The sequence below is a fragment of the Neolamprologus brichardi genome, chromosome 5 (assembly GCF_056152115.1).
Source record: "Neolamprologus brichardi isolate AB-2024 chromosome 5, ASM5615211v1, whole genome shotgun sequence".
Classification (NCBI taxonomy): Eukaryota; Metazoa; Chordata; class Actinopteri; order Cichliformes; family Cichlidae; genus Neolamprologus; species Neolamprologus brichardi.
The window spans coordinates 17,510,809-17,536,585 of record NC_142108.1 but is presented as its reverse complement, the minus strand read 5'-3'; the positions used below and the strand labels follow the sequence as shown (position 1 = coordinate 17,536,585).

Below are 25,777 nucleotides of genomic sequence, written 5' to 3'. Positions count from 1 at the left end.
TCTTAAGTGCAAAATAACGATCCTAACCCGACCCTGCCCTGACACCTCCAAACAGACAGACCGAATTTTGTGCTCTGAATAACAAAAATCATGTGAAACTTATCCAGTAAAAGAAGAAAAGCAAATTATGCATTAAAAAAAGACTCAGTCTTCCTATTAGGACTTTGATAAGAACTTGAATGTGGCAAACAATCAGAAACACTCTTTGTAGTGTTTATATTTTTGAATTGCTATGAAAAACAATTTATCATTTTTTTATGAATGCTATTTTATCAGGGAAAAATTGCGTGAGGGATTTGGTTTGCTATGTATTAAATGGGCATTTGTTTGTCAACTCAATTTATTATTTGTAGGAAAAGACAAATTAGGAAATTACAACATGTTAAAGAACATTCATTACTAATATTTTGTATGCACACACTTAAATCTTTATTAAATTGGTCAACATTAGTGTGAATGGTCAACAGTTTTGTCAAAACATTCAGAATTAACTGGAGTTGCTGTAAAGATCAGTCACAATACTACGATTATATATTGCTTTGCTTGAGTTGAGTGTTTCATTTAGAAGACAGACGGGTCCAAAACTTTCATAAAGAGAGACAGTGATGGCAAAAAGTGACAAACTGTAGCAAAAGGAAGTGATAACAGAGAAGGTACAACAGTGGGGCTGACTTGTCAGAAAAGACAGAAGATAAATTTAGCAGGGGTACTGCATAAGCATGAGCAAATGAAAGCAACGAGGAGAAATGAGGACTCCAAAAAAAAAAAAAAAACCCCAAACATTCAAGAGTTATGGGAAGGCAATGAATAGGAATGAAGATCATTTTGAGAATACATAAGGACAATATGATCACAGACAAATAAGGGGTAGGAAAGGGCTGGGTCTTATATCTCAATAAACTGTTTAGGGGAAATTTGTCTGCACCACAGAGTATCCAAAACTACACAAGCATACATATAAGATTACAAGAATAGATCAAAACTCTTCCTTATATGATGCAGGCAGAGTTCATATCAAAAAATATGTACCCAAAATTTATAACACCTGATTAGTGGAGTCATGTCTAGGCAAAGTGTCAGGAGAAGTGTTGGCATCTGTGCTCAGAAAAACACATTTTTTAAAAGACCGCAAAAAAGAAGAAGGGTAAGAAATAGAGTGAACTGATCTTGAAACTCCATGATACTCTGCGAATTCTCTTTGTGACCATTCTTTAAACTCGCCGCTGAACCTCTCCCATGTAATTAGACATCTTTGGGAATTCCCAGCCTCTCCTCTTCTCCCTCCAGCAGCTTCCTGTAGGTTGCAATCTCTGCATCCAGCTTGAGTTTAATGTGCAGCAGTTCCTGGTAGTCTTGGAGATACTTGGTCATCTCCAGTTTGGTATCACAGAGCTGAGACTCCAACTGAGCGATGACGCTGTCTAGGTTCCCCACCTTATCCATGTGGGAGATCTCCATGTCTTCCAGCTGCTGCTCCAGGGCGGCATTGCGAGCCCTCAGACCATCAATCTGATTCTGAAGATCTGTCACCTGGTTGTGGAAGGTGGTGATCTCCTCTTTCATGGTTTTCATGTGTTCTTCATGTTTGCCAGCATGGTCCTTGAGATTGTCAAACTTGGTCTTGTACCACTTCTCTGCTTCTTGGACATTGCGAGCAGCAACAGCTTCTATCTCTGCACGCATGTTACGCAAATAAGCAGCCAGATCAGGGCGATCGCCATCCATCTCAGCACTAATTTTTGAGTCCTCAATCTGCTTCATGAGGTCAGCCACTTCTTCATCATGCAGCTTCTTGAGAAACTCTATTTCGGCCACCAGTTGTTCTATGCGCTTCTCCAGCTCAGCCTTCTGCAGCGTGGCATTGTCAACATCTTGACGAAACTCCTTCAGAATCATTTCTGCTTCTTCTTTAAGTGCCAGCTCCTCCTCCAGCTTAAGTCTCCAAACTTCTACTTCTTCTTCGATGTAGCCACGTTCAATATCAGCTGCTCCCTTCTCATTTGTCAGGACCTCAATTAGCTCTCGCACCTCTTTAAATTTGAGCTCGTATTCTTCTCCGATGCCCGTGGGGCCTCCCTTATAGCGGCTCTGCAGGGCAGTTAGCTCAGCTTGAAGAGAAGCATTTCTCTGTTCAAGCGCCTGAACTTTCTGAATGTATCCTGCGAACTTGACATTGAGTTCCTGCATTTCCTCTTTCTCATTGGCATGGTGCTGATGTATCTCTGTGCCCACCTCGATGGCAGTTCCATGATAACCCGAGCGTCCCCGGCTGTCAAAAGAAGCTCCACGGCACCGGGAAGGTGACGGACTTTGAACTCTCGCTCTGCTGGCACTGCTAACTTGCAGACTCTTCTGACTGTAAGATGCAGCTCTCATGTTGTGTAAGATACCGGCTTTGTTTTTCAATTTACAGAAGAGTGGCTGCTCTTTTGGCTTCTTGTGTAGCAAATATTGCGACTGACAGTCCCCTAGACTGTCTCTGAGTTTTTATGCAGTAATAAAGAATGTCTCAGACACCCTTGAAACTCACGCTACGCTTTAACACATTTCAAAAGTGGATTATGACTGACTTTCGGAGAACTGTGGCTGCACACTCTTTATTACCTAACGCTGTATTGTTAGTGGCCAGGCAGGTCACTCCCTGGCCTTTGCACCAGGATGTGAAATAGTGATGAGATCATATATGAATGCTCTTTTTAACTCATTATTCTCTTAGGACTCTAGTTGGGTGTGACAGACTTGAAGAGGCTATCCAGTGCGCTGGTAAATGACAATGTGCTTTGGGAGCAAGTTTTTCCAGAAGACTGCTCTGACAAAGATTCCCTGAACTTGACATTTAGACAGTTTGAGTTAAGAATTAGTTATAGGTAAAACATTTTATTGCAGGTATAGCTAAAGAGAATATATCTAAAGCATATTTCTAAAGAGGACTAACAACAGAAATTTGGCGCACATATATATACATATATATATATATATATATATATATATTGGCACACAAGAAAAGACACATTTCCAAGATACAAATGGAGGAAATGGAGAACAGTTGAGGAGTGTGAACTGATAAGGCAGAAAATGAAACACTGAATTAATCCAGCTATTAATAATGTTTAAATTTTTATCATGTGTATCATATCAGCGGCTGCTATTGTGGCTAGAATACATGCAATGCTTGCTAACCTAATCTCCATGTAAATGCATGAAGTGTCACTCACTTTGACATACTGTCCCACAAAGTCAGTGACCTCTGAAGTGAAGCAGCCCGAGGCGTCCACAGGGCAGATAGGAGCCTGGTCCTTCTGGATGATGTTGTATTCAGTGCACACCCTATAATCATCCTACAGAGAGATAATATTACAGTTTAGAGATGGGTTTGACATGGTCTGGCATCTTTATTATCAATATAGTCTTCTGTATTATTCCTTTTCACGGCTGTTTTTCTTACATATTATTTATTATTTTACAAATACAATTTGCACTACGCTCTTGCACAATGTCAACTACAGTTTTACTTTTGTTTTTTTCAATGTATATATAAACTTTTGCATTGCCTAGTATAAGGCCCTTATGCAGTGCCTGTGGCACTTTTAAATTAACTCTGTTGTTTATTTATTGTAGATTGTACTATTTGTGTTATTTATCCTGCTCCTATAACAAAATAATTTCCCTTGTGGGATCATTTAAAGTATCCATCTATCTATGTTTCCATCTATCCATCTAATCTCTCTCTGTGTGTCACAAATATCCACTTATAACAAAGTCACATGTAATAAAAATGTAAAAGAAATAAATTAGACTACACAATCTTAATGTTGATCATTTCATCTTAAGCTCGTTTTACAATTCCATTACTGCATATAGGTGCAGCCAAAAGTGAACCCAGTTTCGACAGTGTAAAGATATGTTATGACTCCATATTAAATTCCTTGTTGAGCTGGATACTTTTTGCAGTGTTGAAACAAGCACTGCTGGTATGTGACAGCTATGCATGAAAGATCTGAGCACTGTCCGGCTGCAGATGTAATTTGTATTCAAACAGCCTGTCAAAACCCAAGACAGATGTGCCACATGGTCATTTCACATCTAGTCATACAATACAATTTGAAGAATGTAAATTGACAGTTCTTTCCCTTTTACTGTACAACTTCAGAGCTAATGTACTTGTTTTTGATATGGTATTATTAACTGAAGAAGATCTTTTTCATTTTTTTTTGAAAATCAAAATTATTGTGACAACTAAATAAATTAAAAAATTAAATGCAAATTGAAATGAGATGCTAACTACAAGGGTGATGTTAACAGTTCAGAGATTGCTGTACAGAAAGCTAAGACGGTTGGTTGATATTCAAAGCTGGCTATAGCAACTGGGGCACTTGTCTACCCTTGGCAAGGGCATCTAACCTATTAGCAGTGTCCAATACATCTGATAGCACTACTGCATTGGACTCAATACACTGATACCATAGCACTCAAAACAAACACTCCTCGACAACAATACACCTCAACTTGAAATGAATTCGAAAATGTGTGTGCTCATTTCATCTCATCTTAAATGCATACATTTAATTAAAAGAATTTAAATTATCAGGCAAGAAACACAGCATCCTACATCAGATAAAAACACCCAATAAATCCACATAAGATGTTGATGCTCATAAGATAATTGTTTAAAATAGCATCCCAAGAATCTATGAAGTAACTCATCAGTTGAACCTTTAATTTTTCTGCTTATTATGATTACTACAAACCAAGAGCAACACTTCTTTAACATTTAATTTTACTTTTTGCAGCTCCCCCTTATGTAATGAGCATTGCATGTTGTCGCAGTTGCAGGATTTTAGAAAAGATCCTACTTACAGCTCCAAAATAAGGTGCCTGGTGGACCACTCCTGTGCCCTCTTCCTCTTTGACATAGTTATCCGTCAAAACCTGGAAAGCTCCTTTCTCTGAACACTGAATTAAAAAAATGACAAGATATTAGATGAAGGGTGAGGACAGGGTGAGTAGTACAGCAACAATACAAACTCATGGATGCATTTAGATGTAAATAGAGGTGTCACTGTGCTGTGTTAATTAAAGACAGGCATACTGTTTAGTTTCTGAAAAACATTAGACATAACTGTGAAACAACCAGGAAGAAAAACTGTACTAACCTTTGCAAAGTACTGGAAAAGAGGCTTGTATTTTTTCCCTTTCAGTGTCTTACCAGGAAATCTAAAAAGCAAATAAAACACTTGAAACCTTCCTACAATAACTTTAATTCATAATTACTGCAGACACAAACCAGCAGAAAAGCTGTACAAGCACAGCTTCACAGGACAAAAGAAGTTTCCTCATATTCCACTTTTTAAATCCAGACACCAGTTTGTTTTTCCGCACCAAAATCTTTCTTAACAGTGTCCCTCCAACTGTTGAGCTCGCACAAAATAAATGAGAAGAAAGGAGCAGAACAACACGTTGATGGACTTATCTCAGTCACCTTGAGTTAGAACTGTGAGCAGTAGCTTTATGTAATGGTGTTTAAGCCTTAGAAGCAGCGGAGAGTAATTTGAGGACGTTCTTAGCCTTGAATTTCACCTCTCAGGCTCACACCAAAAAATTCAGACAAATCATCTTTACGATACAGTTTTTATAAGTTATCTCACAGTAAAGGATAGATGTTAAATGTTTTTTTTTTGTTTTTGTTTTTTTTTTTAAGGGAGGTGATTTCACTTGGTAAGGACAGAAATTGCCTCAGGATCTTTGTGAGATCTCCATTTAAGGGCTGTGTTCATATTGGCAGCTGAGACAGTCCCGATGCACCGTTTCTGTAATAATAGTTCAAATAAAGGCGTCTGTGTTTAAGGGTTTTGTCCTTGTGGAAGAAGAAGAGGAAGGACATTTTTTTTGTCTTGTTTACATCACCGGTTCAGTTATCTGATATACAGGATGAGAGGGGATAAATCATGCCTAGAAATTTGCTCCATCAGGTTTCAGTAAATTCTGTAGTCTTTATTCACTCACTTGTTTTCGTCATCTCACTACGCTTTATTTTTTTCTGCTATGTGCTTTCCCTGTGCTCCAGACTCATCCAGTGAGCTGAGAAATTGGAATTGTTCCCCTTTCTGCTGCAAAGAACAACACTTAGCTGGTAAAATACAACCTTTCCTAATCTGGCTGTTACAAATTTTAGCCACTCTGGAAGAGAAGTCGTAACTCAACAAAAAACCTTTGACAAGAAACATTAAACACAAGTTTCTTACTCATTGAAAAAGGCAGCAGCTGGGTTTCAAGTACAAAATGTTAACATTACATAAATAACTATAATTATATAATAACAACTATATTTCCAAAACAATCATGTATTGCTATCTAGACTTTCACTTCAACTTTTTCCAATTAAACTGAGACTAAAAACAAAAAATAAAAATCTGGAAATACTTCAGTAACTACATAACACAACACGTTTTTTTTTTTTTTTTTTTAATCTTTATTGCTTTTCAGAAGCATTTGTCAGCTGAAACAGCTTTAATTTTGGAAAGCAAATTAAGGCAACTAACGTAAGTCATGACGCCAGCAATCAGGGCACAAATCTAGAAATGCTCCTAACAAAAAGAAACAGCAGCTGCTGGCTTGTATTTTGTGTACCCTTTATTCACAGTTCTGGTTGCTAGTTCTGGCTTGTTAATAAAGTAGGACTGTATTGTACAGTATATTCACCTAAGGGAAATTACTTCCCCAGTAGCTCAGCAACAGACTGCTGCACTTTGGTGCCAACAGACTGAAGTGTGCACATTTTGAAAAATTTAATCCTTTGAACTTTTTAGCTTTTTCTTCACTTATATAGCCTTTGTACTCACTTGTCAAGGATAGTGTACTCGCTCTCTGACTTAAACAGAGCCCCCAGTCTGGCCTCCATCATGATGTAGGTCTTGTGTGTGGTATTATCTAAGAGACAAAATAGAAATTCATGTTGGTTTTAGTTTTTTTTGTAATTTTCTTGCTTTTCAAAATTTCCCATCACACCTGTGGAGAGCATCAATCCAGATAAATCATTAACCAAAGACTCCTTTTACCAATTAATTTGCTACTGTTAAATGTAGGTGCACTTTAACCACAAACACTTTCAATGTCAGGCAATAGAACGATGTAGATTTGCAATGACTCAACAGTTATTCAGGCAGCTGACTGACAAATTTTTAGTTTGTCTACATCTGAAATGGATCACAAACGGTCATTCATTAAGCAAAGAACATATAACAGCAAACTTCATATCTTTAGGCGTGCACTGCTGGTCAGGAACAAAGATTTCTGAGGATGTAATTAGTGCATTTTCTTCACGTGTGATAACACTATTAACATAAACATCTTTATTTTTTACTTAACAGTCATTTAGAGCATTGGGGATGTACTCCTACAACTTGGAACTAATACACACATAATAGACAATTACATTTTGTCACACTAGATTATGGCAACAGACTTTTTACTTTCATTGCTCAGTCCTCTCAATAGTCCAGAACACAGCAGCTAGGTTGCTAACAAATTAGCCGATGGCCATACATCACCTCTGTTCTTGCTTTTTCATTAGCATCCAAAAGGAAAAAAGGAAATGCAGAAATGCACTTAAAAAAATGTTTTTTTAATTACATATAAAGCCCTACACGGCCAGGCTCCTGTATGTTTAAGGACCTGTTGAGACCTTATTACAGCGATCTGCCTCACCAGTCACCAGCTCGGGGCCTTTTGACTGTTCCACACTGTGATCGCTTAATCTTAAACCTCTTAATCTTTAATTTTGGCTAAAATTCATAATAAATGTACATAAGTACGTATGTATAAACAGATATAAGAACTTACGCTTGACTGTGTGCAACAGCTAGTTATTTATTTTTTTCCATCATTACTCATTCCTTCCTTTCTTTGTGATGAAAAACGTGGCTGTTTTCAGCTCTTCATCACACCATCTTTGAACATTTAGCAAGTCCAGAGCAGACCCATAAATTAGATAAATAGAACTGGGGAAAAAATAAATGAATAAAAATCGCACAAATATAAAGATACGACAGTGGACCTTGTCCTCCAGTTGCTCAATCCCATAGTATAAATAGCTAAAAATAAAACCAGGTCCCTGTTGCATTTTCCCCTTTTTCCATATAGTTTTGAAATCTCACAGTATGTATAATAAAGGGGGAATGACAAGGCAGATTTCTATGATGTGATGCGTGGGGGGTATCCTGGTGATTTTTCAAAGTCTGTCATGTAAAGAGCCACAGCAGCATGATTTATCTTTATTGACCTGAATTTCAGGTGATGATAAATAGCAACTCATCCAACATGGCTCAGATCCATTCGTCTCATAGCTGTGCTGTATTCATGTCTGAAGGTCGATTTGTGAATAATAATAGTAACAGTGATGTAACATCTTGTTTCTGATAGGGTCCATCATCATCATCATAATAATAATGATAGCTGTCATACAGCCGTCACTGAGGGGGGAGAACTGAACCTTCTTCTACATACAGCCAAAAACAGATTGTAAGAAACATAAAAAGACGAGTCCCCAGTAACAGCAAAGATGACACTTGTGAAGAGGGCAAAAACCAAATGGCCTGAGACACTGAGACACAAAAAAGAGCGACAAGAGGGCAGCATCAATAAAAGATGTTTCTTCCCCTCAGTCGTGTGACAAATGACTGCACAGCTCAGACCTGCTGACAGCCCCGCACTCAAACAGCGACAAAAGCAGCGAGGGAAACAGGCAGACGTTAAAAGAGACGGACTGAGAGGGAATAAGCACAAGGTAGGACGAAAACAGGTGGATTTGAAGGCAAAGAAAGCGATAAGAAAAGAGTAGGAAGAACTGGGATGAAGATCGAGTGAGTGAACAAGGAGAGATAAAAAGAGACTGAGCTGATAAAAAAAAAAAGACCACATTCATTGGTATTCCAAGGCGGTCTCCCATGCAGCACAGGCGGTGCAGTAATGACAACAGACTGTGCTTCAACACTGCCCCCTACAGTATCATCTGCGCTACGCCAAAGTAAAAGGAATCTAGGTCATCCTTTTAAAAACCCACCAGTTTCTCTCATAGGGAACCAAAACCTACAGCAGGAGGGTAACAGAAAAACAGTAGCCACCTCTCTTGAGTATCGTTTTTTATATTTGAACAAGGACAAGGCTTTTTTTGAGTGGCCTGATTTGAGATTCAGCCACATTTTCAGGTTTGAGCTACACAATGTCTCTCGCACACACGCACCCCTACCAACTAAAGCCAAAAAACACATCTTGATACATTAAAATAGGAAAAACAAGTGTTAATGCCATAAATAAACAATAGCTGATTTTTTCCAGAGGTTATTAGTTATACATTTGCATTTCCTGTTAACATGTTGCTGTAAAATGATTTATATATGGCTATATAAATATAATTAATTAACCCTCTAATTATTGCAAAGGTTTTGTATTTTTGCATTAAAAAAAATTGGGAATAAAATGCCTACTTTGTTTCATCAACTAGGTTTCATTGGTGATAAAGACAGCCATTAATTGCATGGCTGTCTTTATACAACAGCCATGCAATTAATTAAAATGAATGGACTGAACAAAATAACAGCACCGCAAACTAAATTATGACAAACAAAAACAAACACTTTTTCTGAAACTTCCATCAACCACTGTGACCTTCATGAAAGCAGGATTTATTGTAAGAATGTTGAATTAGACTACTGCATTAGTTTTCATTAAGAAACTGGAAAATGTGTTTGTGTACAGTATTGTTGTTCAGCAGAATAAAAACTGGATTAAGGTTGTTAAAAATGTGTCTTTTAACTATAGTAAACAAAACATGTGTAATATATTAAATTGTAGTTTAGCTTTACTCTCTTTTTTTGCAGACTATAGAGAAAGTTTTAGATCTTTCTGTTTAAAATTTATGGCTTACAATTGCAAAAATACTTTAATGCCTTTACTTTAATGCAAGTTGGCCATTAGCGCAAACAGTCTTATGTAAGATTCTGTTGTTTAAACCTGAAAGGAGCAATTTAGGTGGGTGATTGTATTTTCACTTAAGGATAAATCCTGCATGATCATAACTGATGTTCATGCAAGTTACTGCCTGTGTGTTTTGTTTGAAGATAAAAACAAAGTTCCAGTCACACCAACACATTACGGGTCCATTATTTCCTACGGGTGCAATTTGCAAAGGCAGCACTCCTCCTCAGCTAATTTGTTCTTGTTTGTTCTTTCTGAATTAAAAGAAAACAAACATCTATCAGCTGATACTGTGGTCCAAAACACTAAAGCCACAAGGGAAACAAGATTTTCAGTCAGAAAAGTTTTGCCGCAGGCATCAGCATTTAAGCACTATCATTTAACAAAACTAGTTGTCCTGAGTGGTGCACTGCAAAGGAAGATTAATGGGTTAGAGTGGTATGTCGAGCCTGAAGCTAGAGTTTTCAGCAGCACAAAGGTGGCTGTTATTTGTTTTCTTCATTTAACCTGGCTAGATTACGAAAAAACTTCACTAAACACAGCTGGCCTTAGCTGCCTTTAATCACCATGTTCCATGATTGTATCATGGCGATATGATAAGAGTGAGAGAAATTTTCAGCTGAAGGTCACATATGCTAAAATTGCTATGCCATATACTGCTAATGTCACAAAATGAGACTGTGCAGTTAACAGTTCCATAAACTAAATGTGTCACAGTGCCACTGGAACTTATATGCATTCAGTAGATCAGTGTTTCCCAACCACTGTCCTGCAAGAAATGATCAGGTGTACCGTGGAAGATTATCTGGTTTCACCTGATTGGTACTCTAAGCGACCTGCGTGAGTAATGGGCGGAACAATTACATTCTCTTCCACTAGAGGGCAGTACAACCTGTTGTTCCAATTAAATAGGTTGCCAACTGCCAGTAAACAGAAGAGGACATGCTGCAAGTGAGATAACACTGCGCGTAATAGCAATAAATAAATATTTGAAAAGAAAAAGTAGTCAATCTGACCTGGGTCCTGGAGAAAATTTCAACCCAGATGAAGGCCCTAGCAAGAGTAGTGGTCAGAAGAAAGCAAAAAAGGTATACTGGGGACAAACTGCTATGCCTGGTGCATGGAGAAAATTCATCAATATGCTTTTGGTGACATTTTTGTTTGGTGGTGTGCCGTGTGATTTCTCTAATGTGAAATATGTGCTGTGGCTCCCAAAGGTTGGGAAACACTACAGTAGACGATACAAAAAAATGAATACATTTGTTCTTTAGACTCTTAATTCTCCTTACCCGAGTCTGTTTTAGGCTAAATTGCTGATAAAGCAACTAATGTCTATTGGCATTCATCACAGGGAGAAATCACTCACTCCTTCACCATAAAACAGAATCATTTTTGAATGCACTTCCACTTATACTCAACTGTATCAATCATTAAGAGCACATATGTCATGTTATCAATAAATGATAATACCAAGTATGCATTAAGTGGTAAAATAAATATACTGATCTACCAATTTACAAGATTAACTATTTTCTGCTGCATTCCTCGTTTACATTTTTACAGTTACAGTGTTGCTTTTTGTCATAATATTTTCTCTCATTTTCTTCATATCTCTCCATGACCTGCTCCTCTTTACTGTAGCATTTAGTAATTGGCTGGGTTAAAAAAGTGTAAAACCACTGATTGTAAGGAACGAGGTGCATAACTGCAATAACTTGAAGAAACAGCAACCCTTGTAGCGCACCTGGTTGTAGCACAAGACGTGTGCTATGTTCTTTGCTCACCTTTGACCTTGACATAAAGCAATTCTGGGTTCACACACAGGGCCAGGTTGCTCGGCAGTGTCCATGGTGTGGTTGTCCAGGCAATCAAAGCAACATCCTCATTCTCAACCAGTGGGAAGTTGACAATCACCGAGGGGTCCTGAACATCCTGGAGACAAGCATTAAGCATAGAAACAAGGTCAACTTTGTTTTAAGAAGTACAGTACCTGCACTTACAATAGAGGCAACCATAGCTGTGTTACATTACACCAGCAAATATGTAAAGAGGTAATGTTCTGTGCCAACCTTGTAGTTCTGATTGGCCTCAAAGTTGGACAAGGGGGTGTTGCAGGCAGTGGAGAAAGGCATAACTTTGACACCTCGGTACACCAGACCCTTGTCATACAGCTGTTTGAAAACCCACCTGAGAGAAAGAAAACAAACATTTTAAAATAAAGAAGAAAACATCAACTCCACAAAACGCAGTTTCAAAGATTCTGTGTCTAGTAAGTTAAACTGCAACAGTTTCACACATGAATACATAAAATTGTTAGCTTTATCTCTCTGGTAAAAGTTAAAAATTGTTCAGATTGATTTCCCACATAGCATTCATCAACTATGACAGAGCATTTATGAAAAGAGTGAGGTCATGGGCCAGTGGTGAGAAGAAATGAGAGAAGGCTAAGTTAAAGACCATTTTATATTCACCCACAGGCTGTATTACTGATGAATTTCAAAACTTATTTTCCTGCTAAAGCCTTTAATTAATAACCAATATGAGTGCAAAGGGATGCTCATCCTCACTTCTCACAGGGAATCTATTGATATATTTTGCATCAACTGCATCATTTATTATCACCAGAGACTGAATTCTGATGCAAGTATTACAATATATAACAGTGCACAAGCACTGCATACAAAGACATAAAGCTGGGACTTGCACTCTTCTACCTTTATCTTAATATGCAATAAACCACAAAAGCTGTGCACAATGTTATGTAAACACAATGTTGTTTTGACTGTTCACAGACCTAAATGTGTAGAACAGAGCATATTTCCTGCCCTCAACATGGCTATTTATATGTTACAGAGGAAATCTTGACATTGCTTTCTTTCTTCAGATGCTCAATTACCTAACACAAGCTAAACATGTTGCTTTTTCACTTAATACAAGATATTTTAACTTGAAATAAGTGAAAAGAAATCTGCCAATGAAACAAGTGAAAATTATTTAGTTTTTCTCTAGTTACAAGATTTACTGTTTTGAAACAAGTTCATATAGCTTACTGGAATGTTGCTTTGTAGCTGATTTTGTCTTATTTTAAGTGTAATGAGATATTTTGACTAGAAATAAGACAAATATACTTGTTAAGATTTTGAGTTTTTGCAGTGTACATGCAGAGGGCTCTATATCCATAAATAACTTTCATTTTCAATAGCGTGCAAATCTCTTGAGCCACACCTCATAGTGTTTGCATGCAATTTTATCTTTAAATACAATAGCTTAAAAGGTTTTGAATGAATTCTGATAAAACTTTGTAGGGGTGTAGAGTGGGGTAAAGTTACTTGTTAAATTATGTATTGCATCCACCAAGGTATTCAAGGTCAACTTGTTGGTTAAAAATTGACAAAAAGCCTTTTAGTCATAGTTTCTTACACCTGCAAGTTGTCTGTTATTGTCAATGTTATGTTATGTTATGTCAAACTTAGAGGAGAACTAATTCTTTCAGATTCTTTGAGAAAGAGCAAATTTTAGATGAAAAATCGTGTATCTCAGCATGCTGTAAAGTGTGTCCTTAAAAATTTATGGAAAACCTGAGAGATGCATCTGTCCCTCTATCTGCTTTTCACTGAAGCTTCATCAGAAATGCTCTCAGTGGAAGGATGGCAGTCAAGAATCTACTCTTTAGGAATGGAAACATAGAGAAAAGCCTGGGGTATGACAAATTGCACAAGAACTGGACTGAAAATCAGTGACAGCAGGTCTGACTGAGTGAAGAATCCAAACTGGAGATTTCTCCTCATCAATATGTATGGAGGAGGTCAGGAGACAGGTACAACAGTGAGTGTCTACAGTGATTTGTAAGACACGTGGAGGTTCTGCCATGGTTTGGGGCTGCATTTCAGCCAGTGGCATTGAAGAGCTTGTCAAAATTGATTGAACTATGAAGGCTGCAAAGTACTGTCACACCACCATGCAATACCACCAGTAAAGCATGTGATTGGCAACAGCTTCATTTTCATTTATTACAATGATCCCAAACATACTGCCCACGTAGTAAAAGCATAGATGGATAGAAAAAAAATCAGAACATAGAATGGAAAAACAAAATACTTTGAGTGTTCAATTGGAGTAGAAAAGCACTATAATAAGTATCCATTTACCATATCAGACAACATTACTGAATTGGTGTGGGATCACACTGACATAGAACACAACAACAGGCAATTGTTTAAATTCTACAACATAATGGTCAAGTCTCACTGAATGTATTTTGGGATTTTGCAGAAGCTGGTGCAACCAGATCAGTCTGATTACTTCGGTTGGCTAAAACAAACAACTGCACTGTCACAAAGCATGCAGAGAAAAAGAAACCAAAAACTCAGGATTACAGCATATATTTGCAACTTAATGCCCGAATAGTCAGGACCTAACATGAAGTAATGGTTTGTGTGTCTGACACACATCATGCGTGTTGGTCTTATTAAATGACAAAGCACCCCCTCTCAGGATAAATCCTGCGTTCTGCCTGAGCTGTCAGATTTAGCCAGATAACAGCTACCCAAAACCTCAGAGACCCTACATAGTCCCCATGAATATACAGATTCTCTTTCAGGTGCATTTCATTGATTTGCACTGCTCTTGGTAGATTCTGCTGCTCATTGCTGAAATAAACTGGCTGCATTTGTGTTCATAAATTTGCACATTGCCAATCCAAAAACACCCTTCCATAGCCCCAGACCATGTTTTTGCAATTGCTGCAGTCAAAACAAGTCTTTATGAAACGTGCATTTTTTCCCCCCTTTTTACATACATACCAGACAGTCTCCATGAACCATGGGTAAAGGGTCTTGTAGTCATTTTGGAAGTCAATCCACCGTCCCATTCGCTTTACTGAAGCCTAGATACAATTACAAACGCACGTAAAAATGAAAAGAACAAATTACCATGGTAAATATATGCAGGGCGATTTGTTATAGATTTTTATGATATGAATTTAGATGTAACACATATTTACAACTACTTTAGAAGGTCACTTGTTATGCAGGCTTACAAATGCCAAGAAATTCACCACAACATTCAACATGAACCTAGCCCTACTATCTGGTGTAAACTGTGTTTTGCTCTTAGTTAGATACACTGGACTCACCTCCCACTCGTTGGAGTATCTCATTACAATGCTTCGGCATTGCTTGTTGTACTCAGCAATGCCCATTTTGGCCACATCTTCCGGTCCTTTGATCCCCAAAGTCTTATCAATCTCATACTCCTACATAAAACACACAGGATTTGACAAATACTAAATATTAACGGACCACATTGTAACTAGAGCAGGGTGATATGACCAAAAATATTTATCACGATATACATTTGAAAATTTGCAATAACGATATAACAATATAACTGACACTAGACAAAATACTTTACAACTCCTCAACTTTATTAGTGCAAAAAACCCCCCCAAAAAAACATCAATGTATTTTCACTTAAACAAGCAGCTTCTTTAAGTGCATTAAATTTATATAAAAAATTAACAGTGCAAATGCAAATTCCTTGCTGACAGTTTAACCAAAAGGCATTTCCAGTGGAAATTGGCCGACATATCCTCAGCATAACCATGTAGAATATCCACACAACTTAAAAAGAGGTTATACACACATAGTACGGTAATATTATGTTGAAGCACAGTACGTATCACTCCGCGAGGCTCCTGCCTACGGTAGCCGTAATGCTCCGACAATCCATCAAGCGGTGCGGGTTCGTAGCTTAGCAAAGTCGTACTGGAACATTTGACAGATTTTCGAGCGCCGTGTACCACATAAAATCGTTTCAAGGTCAGTAAACACAACCAGAATTCATACATAAGGCGTACAGGATTATAAAGGACACTGTTGATTTTCAGAAAAATCAAAGGATTGATTTTAAGTGTGCCGTATTTTCCAAATCACAGTAATAACGATGGCCCGCTAGCATGCTCTACCAAAAATAGTGCTTTGTTGTGTATCTGACGGATGAAAGCCAAACCAGTTCCACACCACTGAAGCTGCAGCATTTTTACAAACCAATTCTGGTTCCTCCATTTCATTTAACGATCCACTTTTGCTCTTCTCATTCTGCGTCGCCGCCATGTGCGTATGTAAACAAAGGCACTGCGCATGCGCGTATTACCCATATTCTATCGCGATATTTCATTTTCCTATCGTTGCCCAACATTACACCGGTATTACCGTGAACGGCATGATATAGCCTAGGGCTGGGCGATATGGCCTAAAATTCATATCGTGATATAATTTGAAAAATGTGCGGTAACGATATATATCACGATATATTCTTTTCTTCTGTATAATGTATTTTCCACACTATTAGGCACACTTAAAATCTTTTTATTTTCTCAAAAATCGAGAGTGTGCCTTATGTATGAATTCTGGTTGTGCTTACTGACCTTGAACCGATGTTGGCGTGCAGAAATCTGTTAAAAATGTTTTAGTACAACTTTGGTAAGCTGCACTGCTTGATGGATTGTCAGAGCAATACAGCTGCCGTAGTGAGGAGCTTCGCGGAGTAATCTGGGTCCAAAACTCCGTCAGTTTCAGGTCCCAAAGTCAAACGAATACTGAGAGTTAAAAACGGTCTAAATTCTTTCATCTTTAATAAAATGATCAGTGTTGCTGCTTTATCGGGCGTAACAATTAAGTTTAACATCCAGGCATCCATGAAAACAGAATTTATTAAATTTAACAGAATTAGAAGTTAACAGGAAGTTAGCTCGCTAGTTTCCACCTAAACATTTCATGCCATGTTCTGACTGAGAGTTTTTGAAACTAAATAAAACGTACAGCTCTGCTACCACTTCCAACATAAATGAAGACAGAAAACTAAACAGCAGTGGCGTTTGCAGGGTTACTGAAGTTGGACTACCTGGTATATAATGTTGTGCTACGTGATTGCTAGCGACACAGCTATGATAGCATAACATTAGCACAGTAAAGCTGGAGGATGAACGCCAACTTTTTTTCCACTCGATAAAAGTTAACGTGACGGATTCTGGTGGTCAGGGACAAATGCAATCGCATAGCAGGATGCTATACACGGGGCAAACTTCAGTCAGGAGAACAACTGAGATTATTTATCCACAATAGGAGGTTAGTTATTAATATACTGCAACAAATTGGGAACAGAGCAGCTGCGAGAGAATTCAACATTAATGAATCAATGTTACGGAAGTGGAGGAAGCACAGTTTTTGGCTTTCCCCATATTTCAAAAGTGCTTCATCTCTTTGCTATGACTGTCGCTCGGCATAATTTGCAGATGATAATGGTTTTAGCCGCTGCAATGCTTTCAACCAAAATAGGCGCAGCTTGATGACATCATCAACATGCGCTATCGTGATAGAGCGATATAGTCAAAATCTCTATCGTTGGCCAAATTTATATTGTTTCTATCGTATATCGTTTATATCGCCCACCCCTAATTGTAACATTGAATTGAAACATTAAAAAGACAGCTATGGCAAATTCTTACCACAGGTAGGCCATGACAATCCCACCCAAAGCGCCGGTCCACATAGAAGCCACTCTGGTGGTGAAAGCGAGTAACAATGTCCTTGATGGTACCAGCTAGGATGTGACCATAGTGGGGTAGACCAGTGGCAAAGGGAGGTCCATCGTAGAAGGTGTACCTGGTTTGAGAGATAGGTAGCAAATGCAAATCTTGAATACTGCTATGTGGAACAGCATTTTTGTTAACTGGTAAAACAAACTTGCAACATGCTACACATTTATTTATACAGCACACAGCAAATAAATCTATCAATAATTAAAAGAAAAACAAATCATTTAAGACCAATAAAAATAATCAAACGAAAAGACACAAAGTTTTAATATTTAGAGAATAATAAATCATAAAATAATAAGAGAGACACATTAGGGAGAATGACACTGTAAGTCAGAATCTGAGAAAGCTATTAAAAAGAGGTATGATTTCAGCTGGTATTTAAATACTATTAGTAGGTAGATGACCCAATTCCAGAGTTTTGGACTTGGGCTGTATGAGACAATGTCCGGTCAGGAATATGAGACAATCAGGAATTTGTAATTACTAAAATCTGCTTATTGCTGGAGTGAGCAATGTGGGACACAGGATATCTGAGTGAGATATCTAAGTGAGCGACGTGGGTCATAACCTGGATCATTTTCTTACAAGCACTTATTTATGAGTAATAATATTTTCACAAAAAGCCAGTGTAACGATTTAAGAACAAGCAAAACATGATCATCCTTCCAGGTACCAGTCAGGAGTCTAGGAGCTGCACTTTGACACACCAGTAATAACAACTGTGATATTAGTGTTTTGCTCAATTCAACATATAATGAATTAGAGTAATCCAGTCTCCATGTAATTAAAGCATAAATAACCTTCTCACAGTTGCTGATGAAAAGAAATGTTTTAACTTTAGTTAAGAGTGTAGATTGAGAAAAGCTTCCTGATTTGATCTGCAAGTCAAATTTAAAGAATCAATATGAAAATAACACAGATATGATCCTAAGCTATGAAAGAATAATGGGAAGTGTAACACTTTACTTTCACTTTTACTTTCATTACACTTTTTTTTTTGAGAGCCACGTTTTAACCTGAGGTAAACAACAGGTTGTTTTCTTAACCAATTATCCAGTCAAGGTCAACGAGGGGCTGGAGCTGACGCCAAAAACAAACAAACAAACAAAAAAACAAACAAACATACAGATACAAGAAGAATATGCAAATTTCAAACAGAAAAGGCCCAGCTGATAATCAGGTTTGAATCCAGAACATCATAGCTGTGACGCAATGATAACACAGTATTTGTGCTTTCTGATATTATACTACCATACACACTTTTCATAGCTACCTTGTTTATTCCAATGGACCTCATATGACTCAGACACTGGTACCAAATAAAACTGGACAATCAGGAAATACAACTATTTTCTCTGGCTGTTACCAGCTGCCAGAACGCTTAAAACCAATCCTTATAAAACACCCAGCATTAAAGCGATACAACAAAATTATGTCTGCTGTTCAAAAGCACCAATAGAGCCCTCACAATATCCTCTCGAATACAGATTGTTAGCAGCTGTAAGTCATATATTGACTATACTATGACTATAACATTTAAAAGAACTGTTCGTACGTGTTTTACAATAAGTTATAATAAATGGTGGATTTTTAGACGTTTATACAGGAGATTGTCCGAACCAACACATTCCAAGCAAAAAGCTAACTTAATCTAAACACACACCAACCAAATTTCAGTATTATCTTAGGTTATTCACAGCTTGTGTGTAAATATGTTTTGTTCGTTAGGAAATGGGAGCACCTAGAGAAAACCCATACAGATACAAGAAGAACATGGAAATTTGCAACTGGATTTACCTGGGTCTGTTCTTGGACTGTTTGAGGCATTCCTGGAAGCAGTCCTTTTCATTCCAAAAGTTTATAATCTTCTCCTCTTCAGAGGGAAAGTTAATGTTTTCAGGAACCCGCTCCACCATTGCATCTGTGAGGACAAACAAAACTCGAATGTTATTTAATACACTCACAGAACAGGAATTATAGTTTGTGCTTCCTGCCGAGATCATCACATGCACAATTTTTTTTTAATGCATTAACAAACTAGAACTATAAAGGATCACCTACTAAAATATCCCCAGTTATCCCTATTTTATAAAAGTGAATAATTAAATCTCACTTTCAAGTTAAAAACTTTTAGACTCCATGACACAAAAGTTTCTGATCAAATAACTAAACTGAGCCAACGCCTAATGAGACTACCTGTAAGCATATTTTCTAAATGAATGCCTTTCACGCTCCTCTGATAAAGGTTCTTAACTAAAAATAAAACTAAAATCTAAAGCTGCATGCGAAAAAAAAATAGTTAACAAAAATAATAGCACAAAACTACAGTAGTTTTAGTATTTGTTAGATTAGTAAAAAATAAAATAAAATAAAAAAAAAATCACAATTTGCCTGATGAGTCATGTTTATTGAGACTTTGGAGGTATGCAACACTGTGAGTCAACTTCTCTCACAGACTTCTGTATTTTATTGTAACACTGTACTGACTTCCCTATCTAAAAGGACTAAAACAGAGCACATTTTTAAACAATAAACTGAAACTGGCAAAACCTATTTGTAAACTAAAAGCAAACCTAAAAAATTATAATAACTCTGCCTCTCATTCTTTGATGTGCCAAAAACCTGTCAGAGCTCAATACTTTCTTAGCAAAACATGCTGTCCCTTTTTTTTTAGGAATCATGTTTAACCCTGAAGTCAAGCCTAGCTATATGTTATTTCTACCTCCGACATATAATCACTCTAAATTTGACCAAAGTGATAATTAAATCTGATAAATCACTTTTCCACAGCAGTCAGTTCGCATCCGAGAAATGACGCCTCCTTGTAGTTAGCTGGAAGGCTAAGCTAGTAAGTCGGCGCTTCAGTTAGTTAGCTTGTAGCTGAAGGAAACGCAAAGTTTATTAAAAATTACGTTCAGTCGCTCACTTACACTGACAGCCGTACAGCGCAGTGTTGCTGCGACCAAACCTTCATATTAAGGCCATTACTAAGTTTGAATGCAGGTACTCACATGCTGTCCGAACCCGGCTGACAAGACACGAGAAATGATGCAAGCTGGAGTCAGAGCGTGAGCGGAAGTGACGAAAATGGACGGCAAACAGCGTTGTTGCAGGAACAACAAAAACAAAACTCCACAAAAAACATCTCCTAATCTTATCTTCAAATTCAGTGATTTGTTTTTTAAATAATAAAATTCGTGTTTTTAAAAAACACTATTAATCTACTTGTTTTACTTACTAACTTTTACTACGACTAAATTATATTTTGTTCCCACATTGGTTCTTTCTTTCTATATTTTATTCTGTTCATTCCTATGACTATGTGCCATCTACTAAAGGTTTAAAAATCAACCACAAGTTTTAAACATTTTTTTTTCAATTAAAAAAAACTTAAACATTTTGACTACCCTATATTTTCAGTAAATTTACTTCCTGAAATACAAAGACTTTACGAAGTGCAATATAGATCTATGTTCAGCCTCTATGCATTTTTTTATCTTTTTTTTGGGGGGGGGATTTGCTCTAGTTGACTCCACCTCTACAGGTTTTTTTGTGGAATAACAATTCTCTGCCACGGATAGGGCACAAAAGATGTGAAAATGCTAGAAGTCATCAGATCTCAGCCCCACTGTATGGGCGGTTTGGGTCTAATATGAAAGAAAAGAAAGAAAGAAAGAAAGAAAGAAGAAAGTTTACTTTATTGATCCCCGTGGGGAAATTCCTCTCTGCATTTAACCCATTCACTCAGTGAAGCAGTAGGCAGCCATATGTTAAAAACCACCAACATCATCAAAACACGAAAATGAGTAAATATCATTGTCAAGACACAGTGAAGCTTTTCTGGTAGCAAGGAGGTCCATCACTTCACTTCCTGCTGTTGAATTGCTTTAGTTATTACCCATGTGATAACACCTGTGCAATGATTTTGTGTTCACATGGTAATATCACACTTTCATGACTTCCATTCATGGTGTTTCAAATCTTTGCATGGGATTAAGGAAGGGTGAAAAAAAGATGCTAAAAGTCAACTTGATTTATTCAACTCCTTTCCTTATTAGAATATATTTCTGTCACAGCTTGTTAGTGATTTTAGAAATCTAGAGAAAGATCTTATTTCTATTGAGGTTGTGCAAACTTCATCTATCCTGATTAAAACCGTTTCCCCCCCAATCTTTGCAATATTTCAAACATTATCCAGTTTTCTACACTTTCAGTTTTGATGAACAAACTAGAGACACATTAGAAAGAAATAAACCCTTAATAACCAATAACAATTTATTCTATAGAACCAGAGAGAAGCAGGAACCTCAATAAAAAACAATCAGATGTTGGTGTGTTAACAAAGCATAGCTTTATTTCAATGATGGTAACACAAAATGGACTCTGACAGACATGAGGTGATGGGCTAGCTGCTTATTTCTCCATAGCGGCCTTCCGTGCTGCCTTCAAGCCCTTCTTGTTGTGCTTCTTAGCAAAGCGCATATTCCTCAGGAACTTGGGGTCCACCTGCAACAAAGTAAACAAGCAGAGTTAGCAGGTTCACTGAACTGAAAGTTCAGAAAGTTTTCTTCGAAGCAAAATAATAAACTTTAATAACACAATGCAAAAATAATTATTTCATTTTAACAGGTTAGGGAGAGCTTTGGACAAACAGAGTAATGTTAGCAGCTTTGTATCATGTATTAAAACAGTGCTAACCTAAATGAAACTTTGATAAACCTAAATCCTACAGTCCAAAATTACCAAGGACCTCTCTGTTACTCTGCACATTCACACACACTTTAATAACCAGATTATAATAATAACCAGGAGGTCTTTCAGCAGTGATCAATTTCTTTAATGTAAATACTGATCCTAAGTAAATGTTAGGAATTTAAAAAAGACAGTTTTCACCAACAGAATCTGATCTGTAAATAACCAAAAGATATCAGACAGACCTCTGTCTGTATTCACACATAAGCAGCAGCATTTACAGTAATGGACAGATCACAGTTATACAGTCAGGTGCAGGGGCCTTGACTTGAATATTCTGAATAACAGATGGGTTACAGTTTTATTTTGTTGTAATGCAATAATTTCTCAGGTTTCTCAGACAAGAATTACACGTCTCAATATGACAATTAACTGGCCTATCTGTATAATTTCAAACCAAACTGTCTCTTATGTCACTGTGTTTATGCCTGATTGGGAGCAGGTCTCTGAATTAATCATCAATCCAGCACACAACCATCTTAAGAAATGAATCAATTAGCTTGGGTGGGCGGTAGCTAAATAATTAATGAATGCACATTCTGATGATTCGAGCCTATTGCTATAGCAAAGGTGTGTCTTTACGTTGCTAATGCTTGCAACAATTCAATACGTTTGTTTTACTTGGATTTCCAAAAATCAGAACAATAGTCACCTGAAGGTGCTTTATATTGCAAGGTAAAGGCCCTACTGTCCCAACAAACACCCTATCAGTGAGCACTGGGCAAAAGTGCTAAAGAAAAACTTCCTTTCAACAGGAAGAAACCTCAAGGAGACTAGGTAGGGCCTGTCTTAGAGCATGAACCACTTGTCACCCTCCAGAGATGATTTGTTACCAAAGGGAATTACTTCAACAACTTGAAAATAAATTATTAAAACCTTTAATTAATAAGGGTCCAGTACTTAAATACGCAAAAAACTATTCTAACTAAACATAGAAAAAAGGCTTGGTTCACAGTTTCGGTCCTTTTGAATGGTATTTGCTACTTCATGCAAAAGCACTATTGATTCAAATCAAGCTACGTCAACTGCTGCTGATCTGTGATCCAAATGTAAATAAATACCACAACTCTAGGAAGAACAAATGATGGATGTAAGTAGTTACACTCCTACCTACTCACTTCATTACAAAAGTTATACAAAACACACTTTACTACAGAGGATTTTAACATGAGCTATTGTTTTTTTTTTTAATGAAAGACACAAACATGTAAAACTGTAACAGTACGCACCCCCTTCAGAGACTCATATCGCTGTGATCGTGGCTTCTTGATGCCATTCCTGTGGTGTTTCCGAGCTGTTCAAATAAAAAGAAGCGACAATTAATACAAAGAAGCTAGCTTTGCAAAGCTAACGCAACACCACCACATCTCGTTAAAACGACTTTCCAGTTACTTCAGCAGTTACTTACACTGGTTGTGGGTTGTGTGGTTCTTAGACTTGGCCATTTCGACGCTGGTTAATCTAAAAGTAAAGAAAAGGAGGGAGAAATGCACATCAGATCTTATTCTGTAGTTATCATCAGTATTAACTGGGATTGGATTAGCATCAGGTGGCTAACTATGCTTCATTCATTTCAATAAGCTGTGCCTGTCGGAAAAAAATCTGGGTAGCAACAGAATTACGATATAAAACTACACATGAAATAAATAATAATTTAAAAAAAAAAACTACGTAAAATGACTGTGCGGCTGTGCTCAGAAAGACTGCCTGGTGGTCGGAAGCTACTGCGAAGCTACAGCTCTGCTACACAGAGCGTTAGCACGCCTTGAACGTAATTTTCAGGCTTTATTTGGGATCCCAACTAAACAATACTGCCATGGATCCATCATTAAGAAAGCCCCTCATCTAAATTACTGTCTGTTTCTTTGCAAACATATGAAATACACTCAGATTGATGAGGATTTTTAAGAGTCCCCGAGTTGGGGGAAATACATACCTGCCACACGAACAGACGACAACCGGAAGAGAAAGAAAACCCGAGCGAGCAGAAAAAGATAAAGAGTGGAGCCAAGAGAGGAAGTCAGCGGCAGAAGAACAGATGTGGATGGTGACAGCGCCTCCTGCTGATTGGTGGGTCCTTCTACAACAGGCTGGAGTCTACGACAAGCCACTGGGTGTCACTCACAGCCTTTCTGTTTCACAAATGAAAACGTGACAGGTCTGCTTGTAACTATAAGACCCACTGATTTGATTTTGACTGATTCTCCTCTGCATAATCTTTCACTTTTGTTTTTGCATTTGGAAAGTATATATTTGGAGCAGAACTATATAAATAAAAGGGGAAAAAAGCATTGGAAATACAAAACAGGCCAAAATGTATGTAAATGCAATTTTGTTGAATGTACACTTCCTTTTTCTCCATGGTATTTTTTCTGTCATAAATGGACTGGTTCTTATATAGCGCTTTTCTACTCTGAGCACTCAAAGCGCTTTATACAACTAATTCATTCACCCAATCACACAAACACTTTTTCTAAATTGTTAAGTGCTTACTATCTAACATTCATACAGATTCACGCTCCGATGGATGCATCGGAGAGCAACATGGGGTTAGTATCTTGCCCGAAGATATTTGGCATGCAGACTGGTGGAGTCTGGGATTGAACCACCAACCGGTTAGCAGCTGACCTGCTCTACCACCTGAGGTACAGCCACTCCCGTACACTGCTGTAGATTAAGTTAACCATCTCAAACATTCTTGGTTTGTAAACCTTTACAGTAGGTGTGTCAAACATAAGGCCCAGGGGCCAGAATTAGCCACGGAAAGACTCCAGTCTTGTCCACTGCATGGTTTTGAGTTACACATTTACAAGTTACTCATTTATTTCCTACAACTTAAACCCAAGTCATGCTGACAGATATATACTTATGCAGTGATATCTTCAAATAATTAAATGTGCAGTTAAACTTCCTTATACCGACAGAATGGGAGTTTAACTGGTCTTTCCTTGAAGTGACGGTTGTGATTTGGTGCTATATAAATGAAATCAAAGCAGGCTGTTGTGGCCCACAATATAAAAACGGGTTTGTCATACCTGCCTTACAGAAAGATGTATACTGCATGTGGGCCTTTTTGTTCTTTAGATATCTATGATTTCTAAGAAACTGACTATCAAACAAAATAAAATTCATCGATCCATTTTCTTAAATTTTTACTTCAGGGACGCAGACAGGTTGGACACCGTGGAGAGGTGGCCAGTCTATTGTGGGGCTAAACCATAGAGATAGATGTGGGAAAAAAAGATAACAAATAAAATAATACGATATATTGCATTTGGGCAAGTGCAGAGATGGTGCTTTAAAATGAAAGAACATTTAAGGTTATTTCATTCTAATCCACTTTTCTTCGGTAAGTATACTTTTTGGTTGTACCCAATGACTGTAGAAAAGATTGTTTTCTCCAGTCATTGGTTGTACCTGATCTTATTTTTATAGTAGACTAAGTGAACTTAC

General features: G+C 37.5%; 3 protein-coding genes across 3 annotated transcripts in view; all 3 read right to left on the bottom strand.

Moving 5' to 3' along the window:
* iars1 (isoleucyl-tRNA synthetase 1) overlaps nucleotides 1–20,646 on the bottom strand; it is a 56,655-nt gene extending 36,009 nt beyond the window's left edge. The window contains exons 1-11 of the mRNA XM_006783280.3: nucleotides 20,584–20,646; nucleotides 19,370–19,493; nucleotides 17,480–17,636; nucleotides 15,107–15,226; nucleotides 14,775–14,857; nucleotides 12,042–12,159; nucleotides 11,757–11,904; nucleotides 6,840–6,927; nucleotides 5,154–5,214; nucleotides 4,858–4,953; nucleotides 3,216–3,338 (exon numbers count right to left, since the gene is read on the bottom strand). Coding sequence (XP_006783343.2) covers nucleotides 3,216–3,338; nucleotides 4,858–4,953; nucleotides 5,154–5,214; nucleotides 6,840–6,927; nucleotides 11,757–11,904; nucleotides 12,042–12,159; nucleotides 14,775–14,857; nucleotides 15,107–15,226; nucleotides 17,480–17,636; nucleotides 19,370–19,488 — 1,113 coding nt within the window. The 5' untranslated portion in view covers nucleotides 19,489–19,493; nucleotides 20,584–20,646. The remainder of the gene's footprint in view (nucleotides 1–3,215; nucleotides 3,339–4,857; nucleotides 4,954–5,153; nucleotides 5,215–6,839; nucleotides 6,928–11,756; nucleotides 11,905–12,041; nucleotides 12,160–14,774; nucleotides 14,858–15,106; nucleotides 15,227–17,479; nucleotides 17,637–19,369; nucleotides 19,494–20,583) is intronic.
* Nucleotides 423–2,445, bottom strand: vimr1 (vimentin-related 1). The gene has a single exon (XM_006783413.3). It carries the CDS (start codon nucleotides 2,374–2,376, stop codon nucleotides 1,243–1,245), a length of 1,134 nt encoding a protein of 377 aa, XP_006783476.1. The 5' UTR covers nucleotides 2,377–2,445; the 3' UTR covers nucleotides 423–1,242.
* A 1,254-nt stretch (nucleotides 20,647–21,900) lies between the features above and the next one.
* On the bottom strand, nucleotides 21,901–24,358 carry rpl29 (ribosomal protein L29). The gene is made up of 4 exons (XM_035916484.1): nucleotides 24,261–24,358; nucleotides 23,733–23,785; nucleotides 23,554–23,618; nucleotides 21,901–22,078 (listed from the first exon to the last, which is right to left on the bottom strand). Exons 2-4 carry the CDS (start codon nucleotides 23,767–23,769, stop codon nucleotides 21,986–21,988), a joined length of 195 nt encoding a protein of 64 aa, XP_035772377.1. The 5' UTR covers nucleotides 23,770–23,785; nucleotides 24,261–24,358; the 3' UTR covers nucleotides 21,901–21,985.
* Nucleotides 24,359–25,777: the final 1,419 nt, after the last annotated feature.

Excerpts from the sequence above, each read along its gene's own strand:
- vimr1 (XM_006783413.3), bottom strand. The coding sequence starts at position 2,376 with ATGAGAGCTGCATCTTACAGTCAGAAGAGTCTGCAAGTTAGCAGTGCC.
- rpl29 (XM_035916484.1), bottom strand. The coding sequence starts at position 23,769 with ATGGCCAAGTCTAAGAACCACACAACCCACAACCAGT. Across the intron at positions 23,619-23,732 it reads CCACACAACCCACAACCAGT|CTCGGAAACACCACAGGAAT; the intron begins GTAAGTAACTGC and ends TTATTTGAACAG. Across the intron at positions 22,079-23,553 it reads GATATGAGTCTCTGAAGGGG|GTGGACCCCAAGTTCCTGAG; the intron begins GTGCGTACTGTT and ends ACTTTGTTGCAG.